Raw genomic sequence first — 25,193 nt, forward strand, 5'->3', positions numbered from 1 at the left:
TAGGATACACATACAAACAACTGTAATGCATAAAGCAGGCAGCTGCTTGCTCACTGTGCCCACTCCCCTCAGTTACATACAGGCCACAAAGGTGAAAGCACATCCATGTGTTCACTTTACTATAAACCATGTAATAGTTCTGATGTCTTAAGTATGTACAAGATAAGAGTCTGGTAATTAAAAAAAAAAGTTTCCCTACAAGCTTCCCAACAGTACAACTGTTGCACAATTCTTAGAAAGGCCCTTGTTTATCCATGTGTTGCACATATAAATAATAAGGTAGAAGCTTGGCCCCCTTTAGCCTCCCCCCAGAGAGAGAATAACAAACTCTCTCTTTAAAAAAAGGGTGGGGTGGGGGGGGGGAAGGGAAAGGTGACATTCAGTGAGTATACCAGCATTTAAATTAAGGCAGAATAAATAGCTTTTCTACATCGGTGACAGGCGTTTCCAGAGCACCGCTGGAGCCTGGATGATTTTCTGGCTCAGTCCGCTGTAGGTCGCCCACATGCAGTGCCTGGAGCGGTGCTTAGGCCCCTCTTTGGGTGCTGGACTGTGCTCCGTGGTGCCCAGGACCATGTGTGTTTTGGCAGTGCTTTTGTTCCTCAGAGATGAGTCAAGAGGCACAGTCCATGCTGCAACAGGAACCCTTTCCCTCAAGGCAGGGTTTGGCCATAAGGTTATCCGTATGTGGCTAAGCTGCCTGGCCCCTTCTGCCCCCATTTTACCTGGGATTTTGGCATATATTGGCCCCCTCCGGAGCAGCCTCCTTGCTGCTTCAGCAGCATCCCCATCCTGGATCAGAGAGGGAGAGGGGAAGATCCATTCACCTTGGGGGTGGAGGGGCAGGCTTAGAAAAACACAGACAGGTGGCTGCCTTTGGAGCAATACCTGCTCAACAGTCTCAGCCCAGCTATGTCACCTGCAAGCTCAGTCCAGGATGCAGAAATGGCTTCATCCAGAGAGCAGCATCGCTTACCTGCACTGCCAACACAGCACTGCTTCCTTGGAGGCTCCCACTGAACCCCTGCAGCCCTGGCCTAAAGTATTAAAGCTGACCAGCACCTGCAGGCAGCAGCAGAAGAACCTCTGGAGCTACCAGGTTTGTTGCTGGCCTTAGAGAGAGGACTTGCTAAGCTAACCCCGTTCAGTTTGGCCCCTGGTGAACAGACTATCCCTTTCCCAACCACTTTAAGTGGACTTGTGCTTGTTTAAGGAAGCCACTGTTTTTCCCGCTGCTGTAGGTAGTGTGATCAGTCTGTTTTGGGTGTGCATGTGTGGGGAGGAAAAATAAGGAGACATAGCTGGGCCGAGTTAGCTCCACACAAAATAAGTGGCCAGTTACAGGGATGTGGCTGCTGATGTGAGTGATGGTACATACCTCAACCATAAATACAAACACAGAGTGGATACAAGTCTGCCAGAGTTGTACAAGACACCCAGGGAGAGGGAAGGGGGAAAAAAAAAAAGTCCCACCTCCCCTACCAGAGAAACAGTCATTTAGAGGGAAATCCACCAAACAGCAGAAATTAAGAATTCCATTCTGTCCTAGCCTGTTAGTGTGTTAGTCCCAGTTTCCTTAAACCATGAGCAAAGGACAGTACCATTTCTTTCAAAAAGGATAAAACCCATTGAGTTAAAAATCTGGCTTCTCAAAGCCTTTTTAAAACCTAGATGTCCTCCTCTGTTGGTGCATAAGAAAATCCTAAAAACGCATCTGAGGCACTGGAGCTGCTGGCTGCTAAGTCAGGTGTGTGGGTGATTGAGTTTGAGACTGCTTCTTGGGTGAACTCCGGATCAAAGTGTCGCAGATCAGCTGGGCCGGCCTAAACCAAGGAGCAGAGAGGCACAGCATCAGTTCACATGAGCAGACCTCCACCACTTGGTTGTGTCTGGACAGTCTAACACAGCGACTCTCTCGAAGCAATCGTTGCCTCTGCATTTGTGATTCAAAACCTGCACTTCAGCATCCCTCAGGGTCAACGTGAGGTGTTTGGAGAGGAACCATTGACCTTGCAGGCTCAATTCCTTTTGTGCCACTGTATAACAGATACCGACAGAAATATCCACTTACCACGTTGGGGTTGAATGGAGGGGTAATCCTCTTGTGATACAGATCATCCCAGTTTATTGGGCTGAAGAATACATGGTTCTTGATCTCAAGCTGCAGAGAAAAGGGGGGGGGGGGGAAGGAGGAAATTGAAAAAGTCAGTATTCCGCCAGCTTTCCTTTTGCAGAAGCCAACAGCTGGTTTCACATCAACAGTCAAATTTTTGAGGCACAACTTGGAGCTACCACACGTTCATGTAGAACCCACTTAGACAATCCTCATTACATGAGCATCATGGTTTGGTAATCCCCTGAAGAGAGACAATGTCACACGCTCGCATCCTAGCTTGCCACCACACCTTGACCCATAGCATTTCCCTTTTGTTCTGAACCAGGGCTCCGTAGTATATTCCTGGCATTATTCTCCCTGGAGCAAAACAGAGAGGCTGCAGTTCAGAGGCACTGTACAAGCTAGGTATGCTAGATCAGATCAGAACTTAATCAAAAAAAGCCCTGAAGGGTTCCACAAAGTAACCGTGTCTAGAGACTAGAGGACCTTTACCCAAGCCAACCCTATCTCCCCCATTAGCTCCTTCTAGGACTACGGAGAAAGGGAGCAACCTACTTGGAAAGCTTTTTCCAAGGCAGTGCTGTTATCACAAAAGAAAGGCTCAAAAGAGAAAGGTTTTTTAATCTATCCTTTCTCCCAACCATAAGGGAAGCCACCTACAAAGTCTGTCTTGGCACCCAGCCTCCTCTTCTGGTCCTTGTGGAGAAGTCCCTGGAGGATGTCACAAGCTGCTATGGTCTTGCTTCCTTGGACCTGCAGTGGCTTGTGCAGAATGTTATCATACATCTGAGACACGTCCCGGCTGTAAAAAGGAGGCTAATTTGGAAGAGAGGAGAAGCAGCTAGGTAAAACATGGACTACTGAAAGGGACCATGCATCATAGGTTTAAACAAGTTCTGCAGTGAGTGGGTGAGGGAGGCCTGCCAGATCTGTCTGTTAAAAGGTCAATGATATGGCTGAACCAAGTACTTTAATACAGAATTCAGTCATCCATGTCATGTACCATTTGAACACCAGGCCAACCTCACATCAGTTCTTGAAAATAAGTCATCCGCCACAGAATAAGACAGCTTCAAAACTCACCAGTCCAAACAGCATCTCATAGAGGACAGCTCCAAGGCACCACCAGTCTACTGTCCTGTCATACGGCTGCTTCTTTAGCACCTCAGGAGCCAAGTACTGGGAGGAGTCGGAAGGAAAATATTTGAATCAAATTATACAGGAAGGGCTGTATCTCTGTAAATACGCAAACTTGGTTGCGGTTCAAGCTAGGCAAATGCACTAGGAAGCACACAGATGCAATTGCTGCTATTTTTTAGTTGACCTTCTGCTTGCTTTAGAGCAGTGGGTTTGAAAGGCACCTGCCAACACCCCTGAAGTGTTTATCTGGGCTGCAGAATATTCTCTTTTTTTAGGTGACTTGTACAAAGAATTGCCACCACAACTCAACCACCAACCTGTCCTGAAGTGACACATTACACTAAGTAACCCGTGTAGTTCCAAAAAAGCAGCAGCCTTCAGGCGTAGTAAGTCTGCCCAAATCAGTGAAACCACCAATAAGCACAGCTCTGTGACCACAGCCAGGGAAAAACAGCCAAGAATTCAAGAGTTTTGCTGCACAAAAAGCAGCACATAGAGCCTGGTCTCACACATGAGACCACATTTCCATATGCTGTCAGGCTCCCAATCCAGAAAACTATGCTGAAACATTCCCACTTAGTCCATGCGGTACTCCTGAGTAAATGGGCCTCCTCTGTAAACTAACGGCTACTTGTTTCAGCCAAGTCTGGTTGAGTTGTGTTAGGGAAAAGGCATTCCTGTCCCTCTGCGCAGAATTCACCCCGACTAGGAGACATTATTCTCCACAGCCTGGTCTTCTCCTCCAGATGAGACATTTTGCAGCCTCTGCATACCACAGGAATCTTGGGGCCTTTGCAGAGCCAGGGCCAGAGCCTGGCTGTGCCCTTCATGTTCTGTGACCAGAGGGTATCAAAGCAGGTAAACAGCCTGCTCACAGCTGCCAGCCTCCGGGCTTCCAGGGTCAAGGTTGTCTCCACAGCCACCTGGAACGGCCCCAGTTTCACAAGAACAGCCATTTCCAAGGCACCAGAACGCCCTGTCCCTGACAGCACAGCAAATTTAAAGTATTAGTCAGCTGTTACAGGTAAACCTCTCTCTCCTCTGTGGGAAAGGCCTTATTTTAACCCAGCCTCAGGCTGACAACCTTGTAAAGAGCCACAAGATGGTCTCTAGTTCCCACAGTCCATATTTTCAGAGATGCTGAGCACCCACTCAAGTCTTTATGAGACCCAGGGCAGCAGATCTCTGCAGGTCTCTTGGCTCCCAGGGCACAGTGAAACTCTCCAGCACATGCTGTACCTCAGGGGTGCCACAAAAAGTAGAAGTAGTCTCTTCTTGTTCCATTCCTTCTTTGCAGAGTCCAAAGTCCGTCAGTACTACATGTCCCTAAAGAAAAGGAAGGTATTTCAGGCTGGCCCACTCTTTGTAGTGAGGAGACAGTATTTCGAAGTGCTGGCCATCACATTACAGCCGGTGTACATTATAGTGCCCCTCATCCATCTGTTTCCCGTCCCTTACTTTCTGGGCATCCTATAATGTTATTACAGGAGCTCACAGAGAGTGAGCTAGTTTAAAAAAAAAAAAGTGTGTCTGCAGTTGCATAGCTACAAAGACATCCAGAGTGCTCTGCTGTGCTTTGCCACCCCTTTATCCCAGAACCAGTTCGCACAGCAGCCCCCTCTAGAGTAGCAGCAGAGACTTGCTTTTAACACCGCAGATTCCTGCCCACAGGTCAGGTCCCAGCTCTGGGCAGGAGCATGAACAGGGACCATGCATGCAGTTCTGCAGAGGGTGTGCTCACTTCCTCTCTGAAGGTCTGTGCAGAAGTGTAGTGGCACACAAAATCCACGCAGTGAAGTGAGCCAGAAGTTAGCTTGCAGTACTTTGGCCCTCTATTTGTGATCCCAATGCTTTTAAAGCCAAAAGGAAGGCAATACAACAAGTCAGTATACCTGGCAATCCAAGAGGATGTTCTCAGGTTTTAAGTCCCTGCAAGACAAAAGTTACTGTTTGAGCAGGTTTGGCCAGGTGTTCAGAAAAGCCTGATCTGGAACAGCATCAGCTGAAAAGAACAGGAGGTGACTGGACTTGACAATCCAACTCACTAAAACCTTCCCAAAGTACAGATTCCCATCTCTGCTGGGAATCAACATGTGCATGATAAAATAGGAAGACTGCTCTCACACAGGGTCAGATGTTAGCCTGTGTTTCCCTGCTCATTCATGCATTAATTGTCATTATGAGACAGATTTTCTTATTTCTTGAGCTAGACTTATTTTAGATCTTTTTCTCACAGAGATTTCACCAGCTGTTCCCTTCCCAGGCTGGGAGTATTTATTGCCCAGCCAGTCCTGCACAGACAGCAGCCCTCTTGCAGGCTAAGATGCCAGCTGAGCAGTATTTTGTCTGGGGCAGGAGATTCTCCAGCTACTCCAGTCTTGCACTTCGCACGGCTCCCACAAGAAGCCTTCCCCTCCCCAGCAGGGCACACACCCTGGCTGTGCAGGCTCGCTGTGCCTGTTCTCCCCAGCAGGAATGCATGCCTTACCTGTAAATGATATTTAAGGAATGCAGGTACCCAATTGCACTAGCAACTTCTGCAGCATAGAAGCGAGCCCGGGGTTCACGAAAACAGCGTTCTCTTTGCAAGTGGAAGAAGAGCTGCAGGCAAAAAGAGAGGGTTGTATCATTTCTTTTCTGAAGCTGAAGGATACCTGGGAGCAAGCCGAAAAGCCAACTACCCAAATGAAAACTGTTTTGCAGCAAATTGCACATGAACAGCACCAAATAAGCCCAAACCAACCAGCCTTATTTAACAGTCTAAAAGACTTTCTGAAACTGCTTCATTTGTGTCTCTCTTATATCACCATCTCACTTAAGAGCACACGTACCAGAAGCAGTCATCTCCTGATCCAATTAAGCTTTATAGCTTGCTACACACTAGCTATGACCAATTTATAGCTGTACCATAACCATGAAGAGTGGTACACACACACACAGAGCTGAGCCCTCTAACATTCTCAATAGGAATTACACTTTGATACGACATCCGTGTTAACAGTAACTCCTGACCAGTTTCAAGTAGCCCTAAAAAAGGGCAGCCGAAGCAAAAGGAACTTTTAGAGGACAGAAAAAGAGGTTTTTAGCATACTGCAATGGTATCACCCAAACACTGAACTGGGGTCCAGAGCTGGTCCACAAGCAAGTTTTGCACAGAACTCACCACTGTCCTAGAGGTGAGCATCTCCCATATTCTCCAACCATTTATAAAATGCCCTTAACACATAAATTTCCCCACCCCCTGCATCCTTATCTTGGGAAGTGGCTAGCACAGGTCAGGAAAAAGAAAAAAAAAAAAACAAAAAACAAAACATCGCAACCACATACCACTCACAGCACTGCCTGTCTGGGCAGAGCTAGGACAAGTGCTTTCTGCTGCTGAGCAGATCTGATAAGTGTTTGCCAGCACTAGGTTTGGCTGGCCACAGGCTCAGCCTGTTTCCTTATGTTTTCCTGAGACACAGGTGTTTGACCTCTGCTGGTTTCCCAGCTCCCTAGTTGGAGCTGAAGTTATAAAGCTCAAGTCCAACAGAACCAGAAGCCAGTGGGTTATTTTCCTCTCTAGCGAGGCTGCATAATACAGCATATAGTTGTGTGGGCACCCAGGCTCATGATGAAGAGATGCTGGAGAGGCAGCATCTCTCTGCCAGCACATTTCCCCCAGGAAAGCCTCCTCTCCCCAAAGCTCAGACTGAGGTGAGACACCTCATCAGGGCACTGGGCTGCACAGTGAGGACAGTGCCTGGTGGATGGATGCTCAAGGCCGTGACAGACAGCATTGCAGGGTCATTTCTAAAATGCTTCACACTGTTCCAGTCTTCACTCTACCCCAACATATCCAGCAAGACCTCACTTGTCTGATAAGCAAGATGCATGCCAGCCACTCCTAGCTGGTCCTTTTCAGAAGTTAAAGCAACATTACACTTCAGCATCATTGTCTGAAAGGAAATAGGTTTAGACAATTAAGCAGCAGGTCTGGGAAAGATTAAGTAGACTAATTAAGAACAGACTGTGCATGCACTCACCTCACCCCCATTTACATAGTCCAACACAAAATAAAGCTTCTCCGAGGTCTGGAAGGAGTAATGGAGTCCCACAAGAAAGGGGTGCTTGACATTTTTCAGGAGCACATTGCGTTCTGCCATGATGTGGTTTTGCTATCAAAAACCAGGCAAAGCATTAGTTTCAAGCCAGGGTCCAGCCAAAGGTGTGGTAGGGGCTCACTGCTGTTTTGCACAAGGGGAAGCTGGGAGCCTAAAGTGGTCATCTCCAGCCCCAGAAAGGGAAGCTCCTGCTCACTCATTCATCTCAGTTCTTCTCTACTTTCCCATGGCACAGAGAAGTCCATGTTTAACATGTGAGTAGTCTACATGAATATTCACTCAACCACAAGATACTTCAACTACATTACCAGGATTACTCATACACTGAATAGTGTTTGTGGAAGTAGCCAAGGAAGGGGCAGGGGAAACAGTAGCTATGCTGCAAGATGGGAGAGGCTTGGCCCTATGCAGAGCACAGCCAGGGCAGGTTCAGTCCTCCCTCCGAGAAGCACTGGCTTCACTATCATACGCCACATTACCCTTTCAGTGGGCTCAAGTAGGAGTATATATTAATAGTTCCCAACAGGGACAGCATACCAACAGGAGAGGAACAGACCTTGCCAGTGAAAAGTAAAGGTATGAAAGCCTCCTCCAATCTTCTCTGAGGAGTTCTCTTGTAGACATACCTCCTTTTTCTTTAGGATGGTTTTCTTTTGCAAGACTTTCACAGCATAAAAAGTCCCATCACACTTGCGTTTGGCCAGGAGAACCTGCAACAGAAAGTCATGGTCATAGATTTGAGTGTCTTGCCCTCTGCCACTTGGTCAGTGTTTCCTCACTAGCTCAGCACTCATGTGAGTGATTATACTCAGAGCACTGCTTCAGAGGGTCAGATACAAAATTTTAAAAGCTCAAGCTTCAGCCTGCTGACTTCCCCTAATTCAATGCTTTCCTATTGGGAGAGAAGGGTACAAGACATCTCCAAATACATGTTACCCATGCAATAGCAAGTGGGCTTGGAGTACTGGGGGAGGGTCTCTCTTAAAGTAGGTCTTTGTAATCTCATTAGGCACAGATTTGTCTAGGGATCTTTTGCTAGCTGAATGAGCCTGAGGCTTATTTTGCCAAGCACCACTCCTCACCAACGTAAGACATAAAACACTGCACATAAAACACCTCCCACTTCTTTCTGGAGAGGGGCTGCAGGACATCTCAAAGAAAGGATGGACTATGAAAAACCTCTGTCTCAGGTCTCATCTGTTCTCAGCCCCACTCAGGCCAAACTCCTCAGGAGACGTGCAAGTGAAGGACACAGCTAAAATCTCCTTCAGCAAGGAAGTCGCTTTCCAAGCTGCCTGCAAAGAACTACAGCCCACCCATACAAACCCACTTACTCTTCCAAAGCTTCCTTTGCCAATAACTTTCAGGAAATCGAAGTCTGTTGGCTTGGCACTGTTGGACAAGAATGCAGCAAGTTAATGCCTCTAGGAGAGAAACATCTAACAGCAATGCTACTATCAGAGCGACATTCCTTCTCAGAAATATAAGCACTTGTGAAAGGATTAAGGGGCACTGGGTAGGTCACCCTCACTCCTTAAGGTGCTGACAGCAAACGGGCAATTCACACTGTGTGTGTGTCAATGCACTAAACAAATTATGAGGGATCTCTCAGCAGTCCACCTGCTGAGCACAACAGCAGGTGAAAGCACCTGTCAGGTGGCAGCTTTAAAGGGGACAGAGTTTATCCCTGTTTCTAGGGAGAAAAGTAGCCAGGGAGGCAGCACTGATGAAAAATATCTTCCCCTCTTTTCCCTCAAAAGGAAGATGGAACAAGCGGCTGCAGAGAACATGTACAGGAGAGGATGGTTATGATAACAGGAACTAGCTGTAGCTGAATGCCTTGAAAGAAGGTGCACTGGAGATATACATAGTGTTAAAGGCTGGACAATGTAATCACATGGATGGCATCTGCAAAAGATTTAACAAGACAGAGGGGCTGACTGGTTTCCCCACCAGATCTCTTCACCACAAGCTCCACACCCTACCTGGCTGTTGCAGGAAGCTTACTTTGGGTTAGCAGAAGGTCCAAGGTTGATATTGTCAGTTGGTGTTGGAGGCTAGAGAGGATGACAATAACATTAGTTGCAAGGTTGCACGTTCCCTCTCTCAGTACAGCACCCCTAGCAGAGGGCAGCAGCACAGAGCCTTTGAGGAATGTCAGTCAGTGAGAGGCACATAAGATGCTCTGGTAAACTTTAAGGGCTAGGGAAAACAAAGCTATGTCCTAAGGCAATACCATCCCCAATCTGCAGGCTCTACTAAGTCAAAAACCTGTGCTGAAGTCCTCATCCCATGCTTGCCAAAAGGGACAGAAGGACCAAGTCAGAGATTGCTTAGGAGACTGTTCCCCAGGAATCTTGCCCTCCCTGGATTCTGTGGGCAATAATCCTTGTCCAAAAGGCTGTTTGGGGCCTCTTTTCTCCCTTTTCTCCAGCTAGCATCACCCACAGACCACAGGGACAAGATAGCAGTAGACCTTGCCTGGCAGAAGCCACCAAATACCCCAGGAGGGATTTTTTTGCTCTACACCATAAGCAAATGATTCCCCACCAGAAGAATGCAGCCCAGTACGTGGGAGGGGGCACTCACCACATCCCCAAGCCTCTCAGCCATGGAAGGCACAGAAGAAGCCAGCCCCACAGGGTCTCCTTGCCTAGCTGTGCAGGAACAGGCTGGGGGGAGCCAGTCTAAGTGGGGTGCAAAATTCACCTTCAAATTGAGGATACATGGGGCAGCACCACATCCCCAGAACTCAGCTGGGATCAATCTGGGCAGCAGCACATGGCCAGTGACCTCCCAGCCCTGCCAAGGCAAGGCTTAGCTTCCACAACTTTTGCAGTCATACCTGACTGCCCCAGGAGTGCCTAAGCCCAGGCTCAGGAGCTACATACAGGCTCTCCTCCTTGCCTTCTCCTACGGACACCAGCCCCTCTCGTCATCCCGGTGATGGTGTTCCCAGATCAGAGCCATGGTCTCACCTGGGGACTAGTGTCTGGGCTTCTGGATCGGTCCATTAAAAAGGCAACTCGTTCAGCACTTGGGAAGAGAAGAGCAAGTGAGGATAAAAAAAAGTAAATACAAAACCACCACCCAAAACAAATCCAAGAAACATCTTCACACCCAAAACCTGCAAGCCTGGCAGGGACAGCGCAGGTCTCATCACACACTCGCCCCTGCCGTGTGGAGGACCTCAGCTGAGCTCCCCGCCACAGGCCAGCACGACGTTGGCATGCAGCAGGGCCCTGTCCCACCCCCCAGAGCGGCACTGCCCTCAGCAAGGTGCATCGGGGTGGGCAAGGGACAGCAGGTGCACATGGTGCAGGCCAACAGAAGAGGGGAAAAGGTTCAAATCACTCGTGCACCCAGGAACAAGCACAGGCTTCCTAAACGCTCTTCAATCAGCCTTTCATTTTGCAAGGGCAGCAGCTGGCAGGAAAGCCAACATGGAGATGGTCAGAGCCCCAGCAGCCACACGGTCGCAGGGCTGGACAGGGTTGTGGTCCTCTCCGGCACGGCCGGACCCTCCTCCAGGCGGTCACAGCTCCCCAGCTCGCAGCAGGGGCCCAGGTGCCACCCCAACCCGGGAGCAGGGCTCGGTCCTGGCGGGCACCGTGCAGGGATGCCACAGGGCAGGTGCCCCCTCCTGCCAAGGCCTCGCGCAGGAGGCGGGCGAGTCCAGCCGGGTCCGGCTGCTCCACACCGCCCGGCCTGGGGCTGCCGCTGGTTGGGGCCGTTTCCCCAGGCCAGCGCAGACCAGACTGCACCGCACGGGACAGTTTTGGACCATTTGTGTCGGCAGGGAAGGGCCTGCAGCAGCTGGGGCAGGCTCAGGAAGCAGATGCACCGAGAACCTCTCATCCACCCGAGGCAGCCGGTGCAGGGGGAGAGAAATTGGATGCTTAAGCCCAGCAATGCTTTTTGGCTCAGGCCTGCTCCGCTCAAGTGACAGCGCTGCTGGGGAGGGATGGGTCCTGCAGCCCCAGAGATTCCCCTTTTCTTCAAGGCCTCTCACTCACCCCTCGCAAAAGCCAAGATTAAAGCCATGGCAGAAGAAAAAGCAGCTCCGGTTCCTCCTCCCCTGCCCTAGGGAGCTTTCTCCATTCCCCCTCGGCCCCTTCAAACTCCCAGACCCCACAGGGCAGCTCCGAAGACCGCAGCTCATGCCCCGGCTCTCACACAGGGCTCCCCCACGCCTCACCTCCGCGCCATCCCCTGCTCGTCCCCCAGGCACCGCCGGGCACGGAGCCCTCCCCGCGGCCCCCTCCTCCGTGGCAGGGCCGAGCATGGTCGCGATGCTCGGCGGCAGCGCGCTGGCGGCTCTCCCGTCCCCGGGGCCCTGCCCACATCTGGCCCGTGCCAGCCAGCTCTATTCACCGCGCGGTGCCAGAGCAGGGGTTATCGGGCCGCGCTTTTAAAGGGCTCGGATCCCGCGCGGAGGCTTTCGTACTCACTATGAGCAGAGCCTGGAGCCGGAGGCCTTGATGGTTTGTCCTATCCTCTCGCGGCCGTGCTTTATAAGTTCTGCGAGAAAAGTTGGAAAACCTAAGCCGATGCGCCGGCGGCACGATCACAAGTGCACAGAGGCACGTTTGTTCTTCGCTGACCTTGCTCTTCTCTCCACAGCCACCCTCCTCCCCCCTTCCACCCACATACCAAAATAACCAGGAAATTATAGGAACCAGGACACCCTCCCACCCCCACCGGGAGCCCGCGATAGCTCGTAGGACAGGGATAAGCGCCACCAAACGGACACCCTCTCCCAGGGCAGGCAGATGGGCTTGGTCAAAAACACCCCATCAAGCCTCCCTGAGCTACACCCCTGAGTACCCAGCGGGGAGAAGGAGAGAGCTCACAAGGAAGATGTTGTGCTGGGATACGTCACACTTGGCACATCCACTGCCCCTTTCATTCAGGGCTCTCCGAGTAATTAGGGACATGAATGAAACCTTTCAAGGCCCTGCAGGAGGTAGGCCAGCACACACGGCAGCAAATAAGTAACTTGCCCAAGGACACGCAGCAGAGCCAGAGCCGGGATTCCCACCAAGGAGCATCCCTGTGCTCGGCTGCACAGGCTGAGGAGAGCAGGCAGCTGCCACCACCCAACTTCACCACTCGCTTTACAGAGGGGCAAAGCCCTGAGCCTTCCTCCCCGCTGCACAGGCAGAGTGGGAGAAAAGCCTCAATTCAAGTTGCATTTTTGAGGAGTCCCTCATTTTGTTTAACGGTAAGTAACCAAAGTATTTAAAGACTCATTTTTCACCCTCTAGTTCAGCGCTAGTTTTGCTACTGAAGGGAAAGAGAAAGAACCAAAATGTTCACAGAATCATGCACATTTTCAAATTAGTTTTAAAAAGTGCTTTTGTGGACATGAACAAGATGTCATATTGGACAGAACTTGGCAACACCAGTTGCCAGAGCCCATCTTTCCAGGCAAGGAGTCTGTTGGAGAACAAGTTTTGAGGTAAGAGCAAGGCTGTGATCATTTGCAGAGCATTTCCCCTACTGGTCTGAACTGGGGCTGGCGTGCGGCAGGTAGATGGACTAAGCATGCTCCAGAGAGCCACTAGCAGCCTGCAGTTCCGAGACCCGGGTGCAGATCTGATGAGGAGAAAAACCAGGCAGCAGCTTTAGAGTTTGGACTGGGAGGAGAAAAGCAGGAATCTAAAGGAAAACCCACAAACCATTCAGCAAGCGAGTTTACAACATCGGGGAAGTCACCAAGACACGAGTCCCATCCAATGCCTTGCCCTGCTGCAGGGCAAGAGCTTGTCCCAGCAGGCACCCACCAGAAGGGACAGCACAAAGGCAGCTTCTAACACAGAGATAAATCAATCCCCTTCCTCTTCCCACACGGTATAGTCCTTATTTCCCCAACAGTCTGTCTCACTTGATTACCAAGGTCTATTGAAGGTCACCCAGCACCTGCCCAGAAGCTGTGCCTGTCCCACAGGCTCCTGGAGAGACAGGCTGAGGGACATCAGCTCTGTTGGCACTGAGCAGGCAACACTAACTCAAAGCAGAGTGACAGGAAGGAGGCCAGGACAGAGAACGGCCAGGTGTACACACACATGCACTTGTGGAACAAGCACCAAGCTGCAAACAGCAGCATTCAGCAGAGGGCTAAGGAGGAGGAGGTCTCTTCCCCCTGCCCAAGAGCCCCTCACCAGAGCAACCCAACCAAGCCCAAGCAGTTTGACCACTTCCCTGCTGCTCTCTGCACACAGCTCCTTCAGCTGCTGCAGCCTGTCCTCCAGATTTGGTCCCCCACAAGCCTGTTTCTGGTCCCAGATTCAACTTGCTGCCATAGACACCATTTGACCCCAGACTTGGGGCGAGGGGTGACTCCCTTCAGCTGTAGGTGGGCATTTCAGGGCTTGGCTTTCTCAGAGAGCAGGTGGGCAAGCTACAGGAACACATCCATCTAGCTTAGAGGTATTTGGTGGCAGTGCAGGATTCCGGACTAGCGCACAGCTTGCTTTGCGGGGCTGGGCAAACACTGCAGTGCTTGATTTGGTGAAGTCTCCCCAGCCTGCAGCAAGGCAGGAGCAGTGCGGCTGAACAAAGGCTGCATAGCCTTCGCAGGGCTCCCCCCCACTAGCCCCATCCTGCTCAGCTACTGCCTTGCTCTAAGTGAAGCTACTCAACAAGTCCCTGCTGACCAAGGGCAGCATTTGCAGCAAAGCTAATTCATTAAGTGTACCTGCTCTGAGGCAGGAGTCTCTCTTTCTGCACTGAAGTCCCATGCACATTTTTGTGATACACATATCCCCATCCTGTACCATATACTAGAGTGACTAAGAGCCACCTTCCCCAGCCTGAGCACACCTGCAAAGCCAGGGTAGTTTCTGACTGCTCAAGAGATTTAAACCAAACAAGCTTTTTCTTATTGCTAGCAAATCCCACTCCCCTTAAAGCATGAAGATTTTCTGAGTGCACATGCACAGAACAACAGAATCAGAAATAGGTCATGAAAATACACTGGAATACTTGGTTATACATGCCCGGCTGCATCCCTCATCGCTCCTGCTGGGGCAGCAGGGATGCTCCAGGCACGGCCAGGGCCACAGACCACAACAGCAAACACGTCCAAGTTTCATGACATGATGTGGCCGTTACGCTCCAGGAACACAGATTGCTGCACCCTCCCACACAACCCCTTCCCCCCCTCCCACACACACACTTCTCAGAGACCTCTACACCCCATGCACAGGCCAGAGGCACCCCGAAGGCAGCAGGCACCAGCTCGCACAACATGAGGCTGCTACTTACAAGTTGGAGCAGTTACCGTAGCTGGATCCCCCCTGCAAAAAACATCCCTCAGTAACACACGTTTTCCTCACAGCACAGCACCAGCAGCTCCCTCTTCCTTCAATGGTTCTGCCAGCGGTGACCCACATTCCCATGCTAGCCCAGCGTTACTTGCTACAACCGCATTACTAATGCAACGCATACCTAGCACGGAGAGGCAACCTCATAGACTCGTCATGTGCAAGCTGCCTCCCACCCTCCTTCCTGATGTCACCGCTCTCGGCATCGCTTCCTACCTAACCTAGATTGCAAACCCCTCCGAGCAAGTGCCTCATCCGCTCCCTCTCTGGGAGACGCGAGCTGCCGGCGTGGAAAGGCAGCGAGGCCTGGCAGGCTGTCATTGGGACAGCAGGCAACATTTTGAAGGAAGTACAGGGTTTAGAGGGGCAGGGTTTTGAGACAGGCACCTGGAGTAGCCCACAGCTTTCATCCAACACAGGGCTGCATGAAACCTAAGCTGGGGGGACACCCCAGTTTCAGCTCAGAGAAGAGGCACAGAGGGAGAACAAAGGAAGGAGGACATCAAACACATGCTTTTACCGGCCAAAGAAGACTCAGGCTTTCCCCTGCCACAAATCTGGGAGGCTGCCACCTCCAGGAAACCCACACGGAGCTCCACTTTCACCTCCTCAGATGTCTCCTCAGTCTACAGGGTCCCATTGAGCTAGCCCAGAAAAAGGTTTGGAAAGATTTCAAGGATTTCTTCACTTGCAGAAACATACTTAGTTGCCCCCTGCAGAGGTTCCAAATTGCCCAGTTTTAGCCTGAGGATCCTTTCTCTCCACCCAAGGGAGGCTGCAAACCAGACAGGGAAGCACAACTGAGCAGCCCTGTCTCTGAGCAAACTGGAGCTAACAGACAAGCAGCCTCCTAGATTTTAGGGAAAGAGCTACATGCAAATCTGGAAACACAGCAGGTGGCTAAAGCTTGCAGCATTTGGGGGGGGGGGGGAGGGAGAGAGAAATAAATAAAATAAATAAATCTAATGAAATTAGAGAACAAAGCATCAAACACACCTGGGAGCACATCTACTAGCAAAGCCTGTGTCCGGAAGCACAGGAAGCAATCCATAGCCTGTGGGTGTGGAGGCACCTCATCCCCCACACTTCCCATCCTTGCTCTGGCCCACCCTACAGCCAACCACCCTTCCAGCCTAGAAGCCTGAGGCTGTTTCCTAAAACCCAGGGAGAAATGATTCTGTTGCCTACAGCAGTTCACTTAGCCCACAAACATTAACACTCCCACCTTCTTCAGGTGACTGTGCTACTACTGCTCTGCAGCCCTTTAAAGAGGGCCAGAAAAGCTAATCAGCTGGTAAAATGAAAAGGCATCTGCTAGATATACCCAAGGGCCCAAAATTCAGGTGGGGGTGGTAATTTTGAATGAGGAAGGAGGAGTGCAGGTGGTGATAAGAGCCAATTAAATCCTGGCAGACACCTCAGGTGGAATTAGAACAATTTCATACACATTGTAGTGATCTGTAAATTTGCCCATTGTCATGTGGTTTGGAGGAAGGTTAAAACTGTCATCCAGTTTAGGTCAAATTCAGAAGAAACTGCTCCTTTCAGCATCTGCCACTGACCTCTGTGATAAACAGGAAAGACTGCAGCCTAAGGTGGCCAGATTGGCCCTTTGCGTGAGTATTAAATGCAAACATAAACACCTGGGCAGGGGAAAACCTGGTGCCAGGGGCATGCTGTTGGGAAAAGGAAACATCAGAAAAGGGCTGGTGTCATGTCTCTCTCTTCACAACAAATAAAAAAGCCTCTTTTTGCTTGCATCATCATTTCCTATAAAATCTCCTCCATGCGGCTACAGCAGGAGAAATGCCAGCCTGCGATGATGGGGGGGGGGGGGGGGGGGCGGGCGCGCGCGGGTGCCTTGGATTTGAGCAGACCAAGTGAAGTGGTGAATGCAAGGCAGCAAAGGCTGTGCAGCTACTGCAGCAGTCGGGGTAGTCTTTGCCGCTGAGAGCTAAAGGGCTGGTTGTCACCAAACATGCTTCTTGCTCCAAACCTCAACTACCAGGAGCAAAACATTTGAAAAGAAAGCAGCCTTTACAGTTATGGCTACAGAGACAAGTCTTCTGCATGTCTGTAACTAATACAGTCTTGAGTTTGAAAGGACCCTGATAAAAAGACCAGTATTCATTTAAGTGACAATGTCTTTTAGTTTTTAGTGCTTATCACCATGTGTAGCAAGAATGGGGAAGCATCATGCTGCTTAAAATATTGTTCTCACTTAGCCTGAAGTTTTTGCTCAGCCAGCATCCTAAAGCTATTAGCACTATCATATTTTCTTCTATCATGTTTTTAATATAGGAATATTAATATAGGAATATTTTACTCCATTTTTGCCTTTATTTGAATTGGAATGGTCATGTTTCGGAATACTTTCTGGCTTTCAGCAGCTATCTTCCATTTTCAAATCAATATCTTCTGCTTTTGTTTCTGTCAATGAAAACCTCAGTATTGTTGGCAAAATCTATCTGATTTTGTGTTTACCACAACAAGATATCTTTAATTAAAAGCCCATTTTCTATCCAATGAAGAGAAAGTAGGAGGCTTCTAGAAGGAAAACTTTTTACTGGCCAGAATATATAAAATAAGTAAGCTAGAGCATGGTCAGTGATGATGACGTATAATGATGGAAAAAGTGATGGTTATGCTGTGTCTGGGCTCCTTGTGTCTGCAAGAAAAAAACCCTGTCCAAAGTCAAAAGTGGGGGCCAGGGACCAAGCGTCAAGCCAAATTAGCCCATCTGGAAGCCATGCAGCAGGGGACATCAGGGACTTCCCATTGCCACCGTGGGCTCCGACCAGAACAGGCTCAGAGGGTGCCAAACATAACACGATGGCCTCCTCCCTCCTCCTCCTCCCTGCCCTCACAGTCCCCCAGCAGTTATTAACACCGCGCCAGCCAGGAGCATTACCCCTCGTCTTCCCCAGGGCTGTGGAGGAGGGCTCCATCCAGGTCGCGTACATAAAGTCCGCTGAAATCGTCACTTCTCCCTACAGCTCGGGCAGGAATTCAGCAACTGGCACCAGGCGACCGGCTCGGTGTCCCTGGGAAGCAGAGCGCACAGAGGGCAGGCACGCCGCAGCCCTGTCCTTTCTTCCGCTGCAAAGATGAAGGTCATGTCTTACACAGGTAAGAAAGAGAGCAAGTCCTTGGGTTTCCTGCTGGCTGCCAGCCAGCAGAGCAAGGTGAGCTGCCACGCTCTGGGCATGCGCCCTGGGACGCGGCAACCTGCTTCCTGACAGTTGTCTGGTCACCCCAACCCAACATGCGGTTACAAAGAGGTCTGGTGGAGATCAGGGTGCTCAGTGCCCTCCTGGCTCTGTGACTGCCCTGCTGGGAAGCTGCTTGCCTGTGCCTCAGTTTCCCTCTCTTTAGACTCCTTTGTGAAGTGCTTTGAGGCTGGTAGACGGATGCCACCAGATGAGAGCTGGGTGTTATGGGTTGGATGCTTGAATTCTGTCCAATGGAAGAAGTGTACCATAACATTGCTAAATTCACAAGTTTCTGCTCTTGGGAAGGGATTTTGCTATTTAATGCTTTTGAGGAGCTGAGGTCAAATCCATCCTCCACGCACCTGCACTAACTGCCTGGGGATGGATGGCTCCCCGGCACAGGAGAACACGTGCTCTGGGAGCACGGGGAGGTGCTGAGGGCTGGTACACCCTGAGTGTAGAACGGGCTCCCATCTGGGGAGTCACCAGCAGGGCCCAGACACCCTCAGACTGCTGGGACAGCTGCTGAGGGGTTTGTCCTGGAGAACCCCACAGTGTGAAGAGGTGTCCTGGGCAAGTGGCTGTCCCCTGATCGGTGACCTGCGTGGGACAGAGGGTAGGCAGGAGCAGGGCTAGACTCCATCACAGTTCCCACCCAGGAAACCGTTGGTATGTGCACAAGGATGAGACTTTCCCCCTCACCCTGCCCCTATGCACCCACAAACATGTCCCAGAGCAGCTTGCAACGCTGGAGCAGCAGCTCTTGCCTCCCGCGCAGCTCCCTGCTGCCCCTTACCCACGACCAGACATGTTGGTGCCACACTGAAGGGCAGGATGGGCTGCTGGATGTGGGAACATTTGCAGGGCACCTATGTTATACGGCCGTTCAGGCCCACTTCCCTAGATACACTGCAGGGAACGGTCATGCACGGGGTGCTGGCACAAGCCTTCGTGGCTGGGTGACGGCTCGAGTGCACCCGCACCCAGAAGCCACAGCTGTCAGGCAAAGGTGGCACCCCATCCTTGTCTGTCCAGGCAGGACTCTGCACCAGGTCCAGAGCACAGGACCACCACAGGCCAGGAGGGCAGTACGGGGCAGCCGAGCGATGGTGGAGGCCGACCAGCTCCCTGCGAGTCCCGGCGGCTCCCACTGGTGGTACTACCAGGTAAGCACAAGTACTCAGCGCTGAGCCCCCATCATCCGCATTGCAGACCCTCATGGTCAGGAGATGAGGCCGCCTCAGCCCAAGCCCTGGAGGCAGAGACCAGCAGGTCTGCATCTCCACACAGCCCTGCTGTCACGCCTATGTCCCTGTGGGCACCCATTACGTGGAACTGGGTCTGACCCATTTCCAGCCCAGCACCCAGCAGGTTCCCGTTGTGTCCATACATATCATCCATCCTGCTGAGAAATAGCACGGTTTGTGCCTTGCCTGGAGCAATGGGAACCTGGGATGGCAGACACCACAACTGTATCTTCTTCCCCTTTGATGCCAGGTAGGAACCAGAGGAGGAACTAGGCTCTTTAATGATTAAACAACGCCTGCAATTAAATATTGACCAGCTGAGCTCTGTGGCACCATGGAAGCAGGCCAAAGTGGAAGTCGCTTTAGGGCTGCTGACGCCAGGCCCCCGCTCTGATGGGCCTGCAAACTGCCTCAGGGTTTGGAAAGAGCCCTCTGCATACCCAGGGCTTGCTTAAAATAGCTGGCGGTTTCCTTAAAGTGGGAGGGCCTGCCAAGGTGACCAAGTGCAGCTTGTAACAGGGCCAATGCCCTTCAGCTGGCCTGGGCTGCTACGAGGAGCAGCAGGTTATTGGTGAGCACTGGGAGGACTGATGTGTGCACACAGCCAGCTCAAGCTCCCAAACCCACATCTGCACCTGTCAGAGCTCAGCTCTCGGCTCTTCAGTCCCAGCATTTACTCATCTTGGGGCTTTGCACTTTAGGAAATCCAAAATGAGGGTGTCTGGGGGAGCCACCAGCTCCGCTGTACCTGCCTGGGTCTTTGCTCCCTGCAGCAACGTGCAACACCGCCAAACGGCTGAGGCTGCAGAGGCAGGCATCGCCTCGCGGGCTGGCCAGGGCACGCAGGGATTATACTGCTCACAGAGTTCATCTTGGCACAGCTTAAGCTGATTTCCTAAGCAAAACTGAATTATGTGGGTAAAGCCAGAGGCCTACTTGCATCGATGTTAGGGCTTGCAGGCATTGCTTTGCCCTTTCTGTGTGGGGGAGATGTTTCCCTGCCCTCCAGTGAGCATATCTGTGCCAGCTCCTGCTGGAGGTCAGTCTAGAGGTGATTAGCAGTTCTCAAGCAGTTTAACCCCTTTTATGCACATGGCTCCTGCCTGGGCTTCATCAAACCACAGTGGCAAAGTCAGGCAAACTGTCTGGGAACAAGCCTTAGCTACAGAAAGCTGGTTTTTAGCTGCACTGGGGTAGCCCGGAGCCTGTGGACATTGCCTGTACTTGGAAACACTTTTCCCTTTGTCTCTGGGAGAGGAAAACTGCCTTTACATTCCTAAACCTTAGAAAGAAGTGAAAGATGGGGTGTGTGGACCCTCTGCACTGCGAAGGCTGAGCTTTGGCCCTCCTGGCTGGACCGGCTGCTGCTGCTGCTCTCCCCTATAGAGGCTGCATTTCTGGCTGCTCCAGGGCAAGATGCTTCTGATGGACAACAGGCCCAGCCCACGCACGCATGCAGAGAAGCACCCCCTCACTCTCTCATATATACTCTGTTTTATAACCTTTTGTATGCTATTCAGCTATTGCATAATGTTGCCCTGTCTTAATCTCTTTATACACCAATATCTGTAACCATAATCATAAATGTATCACTTAAGAGGAACTACACCGTCCTAAGCAATCAGAATTGCAGGGAAAGGTCCAGATAAGGTTAAAACAAACATTTCCCTGGAGAGCACAGTTCCCTTCAACTTGCAGTGAAAGGTGACCTAAAATGCTTAAGGCACTACTGGGACATGTTTGGCTGCTCCGTTACATCTGTTTTGTAGGGAACAGCATTGCATCGCATAGCATAGCTCTTTAAAAGGTCTCAGCCTATTTCTTCACCTAAGAAGATTCAAGGAAGACTGAACAGACTTTTGGTGAGCAATGGGAGTTCTTTAAAATCTCTGTTCCCCTCCGACCTTCCTCCTCTCCCCTTCTCTTTTAGCTTCAGAAAGCCAGGGCTCTGCCCACAGTATTGTCCCTCAGGTTTGCCAAGGAGTCTCACACGGACGCCAGGCAGTTTTCCACATTTTAGTAAAAGGAGCCAAGAGGAGAACGCTCTGGCTCAGGTTTCTGTTCCACAGCACAGAGTCGTGGTTCTGACTAACCCCTGCAACTTTCTGTGCCTCAGTTTCTACAACCACGAACATGGCAGAACATTACTAATCCCTTTTGTAAAACCTTTGACATCTTCAGAGGAAGAAACACCTGATCTTATTACTACCATTAAATTAGTTGGCTAGGACTTGCTCCCAAGTGTTTTTTTTTGTTGTTGTTGTTTTTTATTAAAGTGTTGGCACAGTCTCAAAGAATAAATAACAAAGTTGGAAGCAGCCAGACTCTAAACATCTCCTCCTCTCCCAGCTGCCCAGGCCAGTCCCTGGGTGATACTGCAGCTCTCCTGTTTGCTGTTCTCTCCTCCCCAGCAGGATTTTGGATTAGTTTTGTCATTTTACAGCCTAAGTTTTGGGGGGTTTCTTAACAAAATATCTGGCCTTTTGAGACGAATTCACTTTTGGTCCCGCAGTGCAATTTACCTTTAAGTATATCTGATGCAGGGTGCACACACAGGGCTACTGCCCACAGCTCCAACCTTCAGGTGTAACCGGCGTAACCAGGACAAGGGCAGAGAGGCAGTTTCCTGGGCATCCCAAGTGGACTGAGCACAGCTTAACAGCTAGGAGATGGCTCCTACAGCCACACTTCCCAAAAAACAGGCCTCCACTCCACTGGCACGGCACTGGATTTGTCAGAAAACTTGTGGATGGCATCCCTGGGAATGCCAGCCCGACTGCCTGTCCCCAAACCTGTGAGCTTAGACCTTCCCCTTCCCTGCAGGAGTGGGAAGCTGTGCAAGGTACCAGCCTTTACCCCTTTTTATCCACATATAAAACCTGGAGAGCAACTGGTGCTGGCATGGCAAGAGATTATTTCCAAAGTTATATAGTTAAATACTGGATCCAGCAGGCAGCCCAGTCCAAACTGGGCCAAATGCTGCTCAAGGCACTATCTGGGGCTGTGGGCCTCTGTGCAAAAGCAGTAAAATCCAGCCAGCCACCCAACACCCTCCCAATGAAATAACACAGAACACACCGGCTTGTGCATATACCCCCAGTCCTCAGCTCTGCTGAACCTTCGTTCTCTCTGCTCTGGTGTCAAACTCTCCTGTCTCACAGGAACAGCCTGCCCTGCTGGAGAGGGGAGTTGGGGGTGCCCCAAACAAGGGGTGCTGGACACAGCAACCTTGAACTTCACAAGGTGCAGCCCAGCCGCAGAGGCAGTCTGGGAGACCACAGCCAAAACTACCCGAAGTTTCTGATGCAAACAAACTGTTCTTGTACTGGCTGCAAACTCCTAATGCAGCTCCTCTCCCTGCACAGGTTGTTTGCGGCAAAATTTGTCACTAACTGCCTCTACAGATCTGCCAGGTCAAAAAAAGCAGATAGGATCAGAAACACTTGTAGCTGCTCCTCATATCCCAGGAACATAAGTTGAAGCAGGACTAAGGACACAAGCAGGAGGCAGAAGCTCCTTTGCCCCCTGCCCAGTGGTTTCCTAGCAATTGCTGCCCTCGGGAAGCCACGTTTCAGTGCAAGCAATCTTTCCACCTTCCAGAGCATTTCCAGGGGGTCCAAGGAGGCTGCTTCTCTCCTCTCTAGAGTTCTAGTGCTTCGTGTGATCTTCCATAACTGGGAAACAAACCCAATTCTGGAAATCAAAGTACCTCCCCCACTCCATGTCCAAAGGCTGTCCCAGAGTCAGACCCACCATGCCCACAACCAGCTCTCCCATGAGCCAGGTCCTCTCTGTACCTAGTCCCTGGTAGTAAGAGACAAGACCTTCACAAAAAACTATGCTTCTCCCAAATTAGCTCAAGTCCTTAAGAGAAGAGAAAGTCAAAATCATCAATGAGAAAATAAATCAGCTTTACCAGCCAAGGGGCGAGGAGCAGAGAGCAGGACTCCTGGGTTCCCGGGAGCAGGAGAAGGCAGGCAGCTGCCTGGAGCCAGCTGCAGAAGGCAGCATTTACCTCTCTCCCTCCTGTTGTTTTTATTTTGGTGATTTAGTCTGAAGGTCGAAGGAAAGTCCGAAGGAGTGGCTTACGGCAGGAAGTAAATGATTACCCTGCCATCACTTAGAGGTGCCTCAGGCACAGGAACTGGGGTGGGAGAGAAAAAATACCTCCTTGGGGGGTGCTTAGAGGGCAGCTCACTTCCAAGGGCAGTGCAAAGGCTTAGAACAAAGTGCTCCGTTTTCCGGAGGCTATGCCGGGTCACATGCCAGGTCCTAGCAGAGGTAATGAGGCATGCGTCACCTCCGAAACATCAGCAGCATCAGGTAGAGGGGAACTGGTAGGAGTCCTGGATCTGGACACAATCCACCACTGATCCAGCTGAGCTTGTGGGCAAGCGAAGAGCTGTGCAAGGTTGTCCCTCCGCCATGGATCTTTGCCACCTTGCAGCACTGCCCCTGTAAGCCTCCACCAGCCCATGCGTGGGGGCTGAGCTGGACAGGAGATCCAGGGACATTTACAAGCTTGAGCTTTGCTGGTACAACAGCCCTACAGCATCATTTTTGTCTCCTGCATAACATTTCTCCTGCTCCACACTCCCCATCCTGGGCCACAGGTATGCAAGAACACCTGAACAGCAAGCAAGGACTGGGCCCTGGCTGCATGTCAGGTCCAAGTCCTCCCATTAGGGGCATAAAGGACTAACTGGCCCAGAGGAATCCTGCTGGAACCAGTCCAAGTTAAAAAACAAAATCAGATCGATTGCCCTCTCCGTTCCCTGCTGCCTTTTGCTCCCTGTTCCTGTCAGCGCCTGTCGGACCCCCTCCACAAACTCTCTTCTCCTCGCGTTCCTAGGTCCCCTCCAGTCTCCCTGTGAGCACCCTGCTCCCCTCCATCCCCCCTGTGTGCACTCCCCACGCTGAGAAATACCCCTCCCTGAAGCTGTGCTCACTTCACAGACCCTGAAGGAGGTCCACCAGCCCACCTCCCACCTTTGTGGCAGGGACAGAGACATTACAGCAAGAGTGGGACGTGCTGCGGGATCCTCTCCCAGGGCCAAAGGCAGCAACGGGCACCCCACAGTGGCTGGGGTACCCAGCCCCGCGAAGGGCCAGCAGTGCACTGCATCACCACGTGGGCTCCTGCGCAGCTGCCTGGTTGAGCATGCTGATGGACTTGCCATCCTTTAGCTTCTGCTCTGGAAAAAAAGGCAGTATTTCTTGTCACAGCTGCTATAGGCCAGTTACTTCAAGGGTAAGCAAGAAGGCAGGCTGCTGTTCACCCCAGATGTGTTTTCCCTCTACTCTGCCTTATACCACCAGCTAATACCACCCTAAGGAAACCTCCAGCTCCTTACCAGAAATAGAAAATGCCTTAGGTGTAAAGGCATTTTCTGATTACACAGGAAGGTTTCTTTTTAACTTAAAAGACCTTTTGTACCTGCCCCTCTCATGGAAAGGGGTCATGACCTAATCAAGTCAATTGGGTCCCACAGCTTTGAGGGAAAAAAAACCCACACCCACAACAAAAACACGACTGCATCACAGTTCCTCACGTTTGTCAATCCACTTACCGCTCCGTCTCCCCACGAGCATGGATACCTCCCAGTTGGGCCAGGGCATCTCGGGCCAAAGAGGAGAAAAAAAAGGGTCATTGTAAAAAGAAAAGGATCCCTCTGTAAGGGGAGGCCATTAGAAAAGGAGAAGTGTGAGCTGAGGCAGGATTTGAATACACAAAACAACACAAAGATGTGGCTACAAAATCAGCTGATGGACAACATCAGAAGAAAACATATGACTGCCATGAAAATAAACATTTTTGGAAGCAGTCTTAGATACATGATTTGAGGAATTCAAGGTTCATTAGGCCAAGACAGTCGACTGTTCTCGCCAAGGTCGCCGACTCCACATCCTGGGGTAAAACGCAGAGCCAGTATTATCCCTCTTTGAGCTCTGGCACCATAACCACCACGCTGACAGGGAGTGGGCTAAGCCTGCCCCTCACTGTAGCGCCCATGAATGCTTTGTTCAGCAGTACAGCAACACAAGTG

The 25,193-nt window shown here is 50.9% G+C and overlaps 1 protein-coding gene across 3 annotated transcripts; it reads right to left on the reverse strand.

Annotated features, from left to right (window-relative positions):
- Positions 1-97: 97 nt before the first annotated feature.
- SGK2 (serum/glucocorticoid regulated kinase 2) lies at positions 98-23,212 on the reverse strand. Of its 3 annotated transcripts, XM_026093044.2 has the most exons (15): positions 23,063-23,212; positions 17,599-17,786; positions 11,811-11,880; positions 10,338-10,395; positions 9,367-9,416; positions 8,694-8,751; positions 7,986-8,069; positions 7,282-7,413; positions 5,745-5,857; positions 5,149-5,185; positions 4,496-4,582; positions 3,200-3,295; positions 2,777-2,932; positions 2,072-2,161; positions 98-1,823 (listed from the first exon to the last, which is right to left on the reverse strand). In XM_026093044.2, exons 2-15 carry the CDS (start codon positions 17,648-17,650, stop codon positions 1,668-1,670), a joined length of 1,239 nt encoding a protein of 412 aa, XP_025948829.1. In that variant the 5' UTR covers positions 17,651-17,786; positions 23,063-23,212; the 3' UTR covers positions 98-1,667. The 3 variants fall into 3 exon arrangements, with proteins under 3 accessions (XP_025948829.1, XP_064377473.1, XP_064377472.1); XM_064521403.1 differs by lacking the exon at positions 17,599-17,786 and having other exon boundaries at positions 23,063-23,082; XM_064521402.1 differs by lacking the exons at positions 11,811-11,880; positions 17,599-17,786; positions 23,063-23,212 and adding an exon at positions 11,558-11,643.
- Between the last annotated feature and the right edge of the window lie 1,981 nt (positions 23,213-25,193).

Source organism: Dromaius novaehollandiae, chromosome 16 (assembly GCF_036370855.1).
Source record: "Dromaius novaehollandiae isolate bDroNov1 chromosome 16, bDroNov1.hap1, whole genome shotgun sequence".
Taxonomy (NCBI): Eukaryota; Metazoa; Chordata; class Aves; order Casuariiformes; family Dromaiidae; genus Dromaius; species Dromaius novaehollandiae.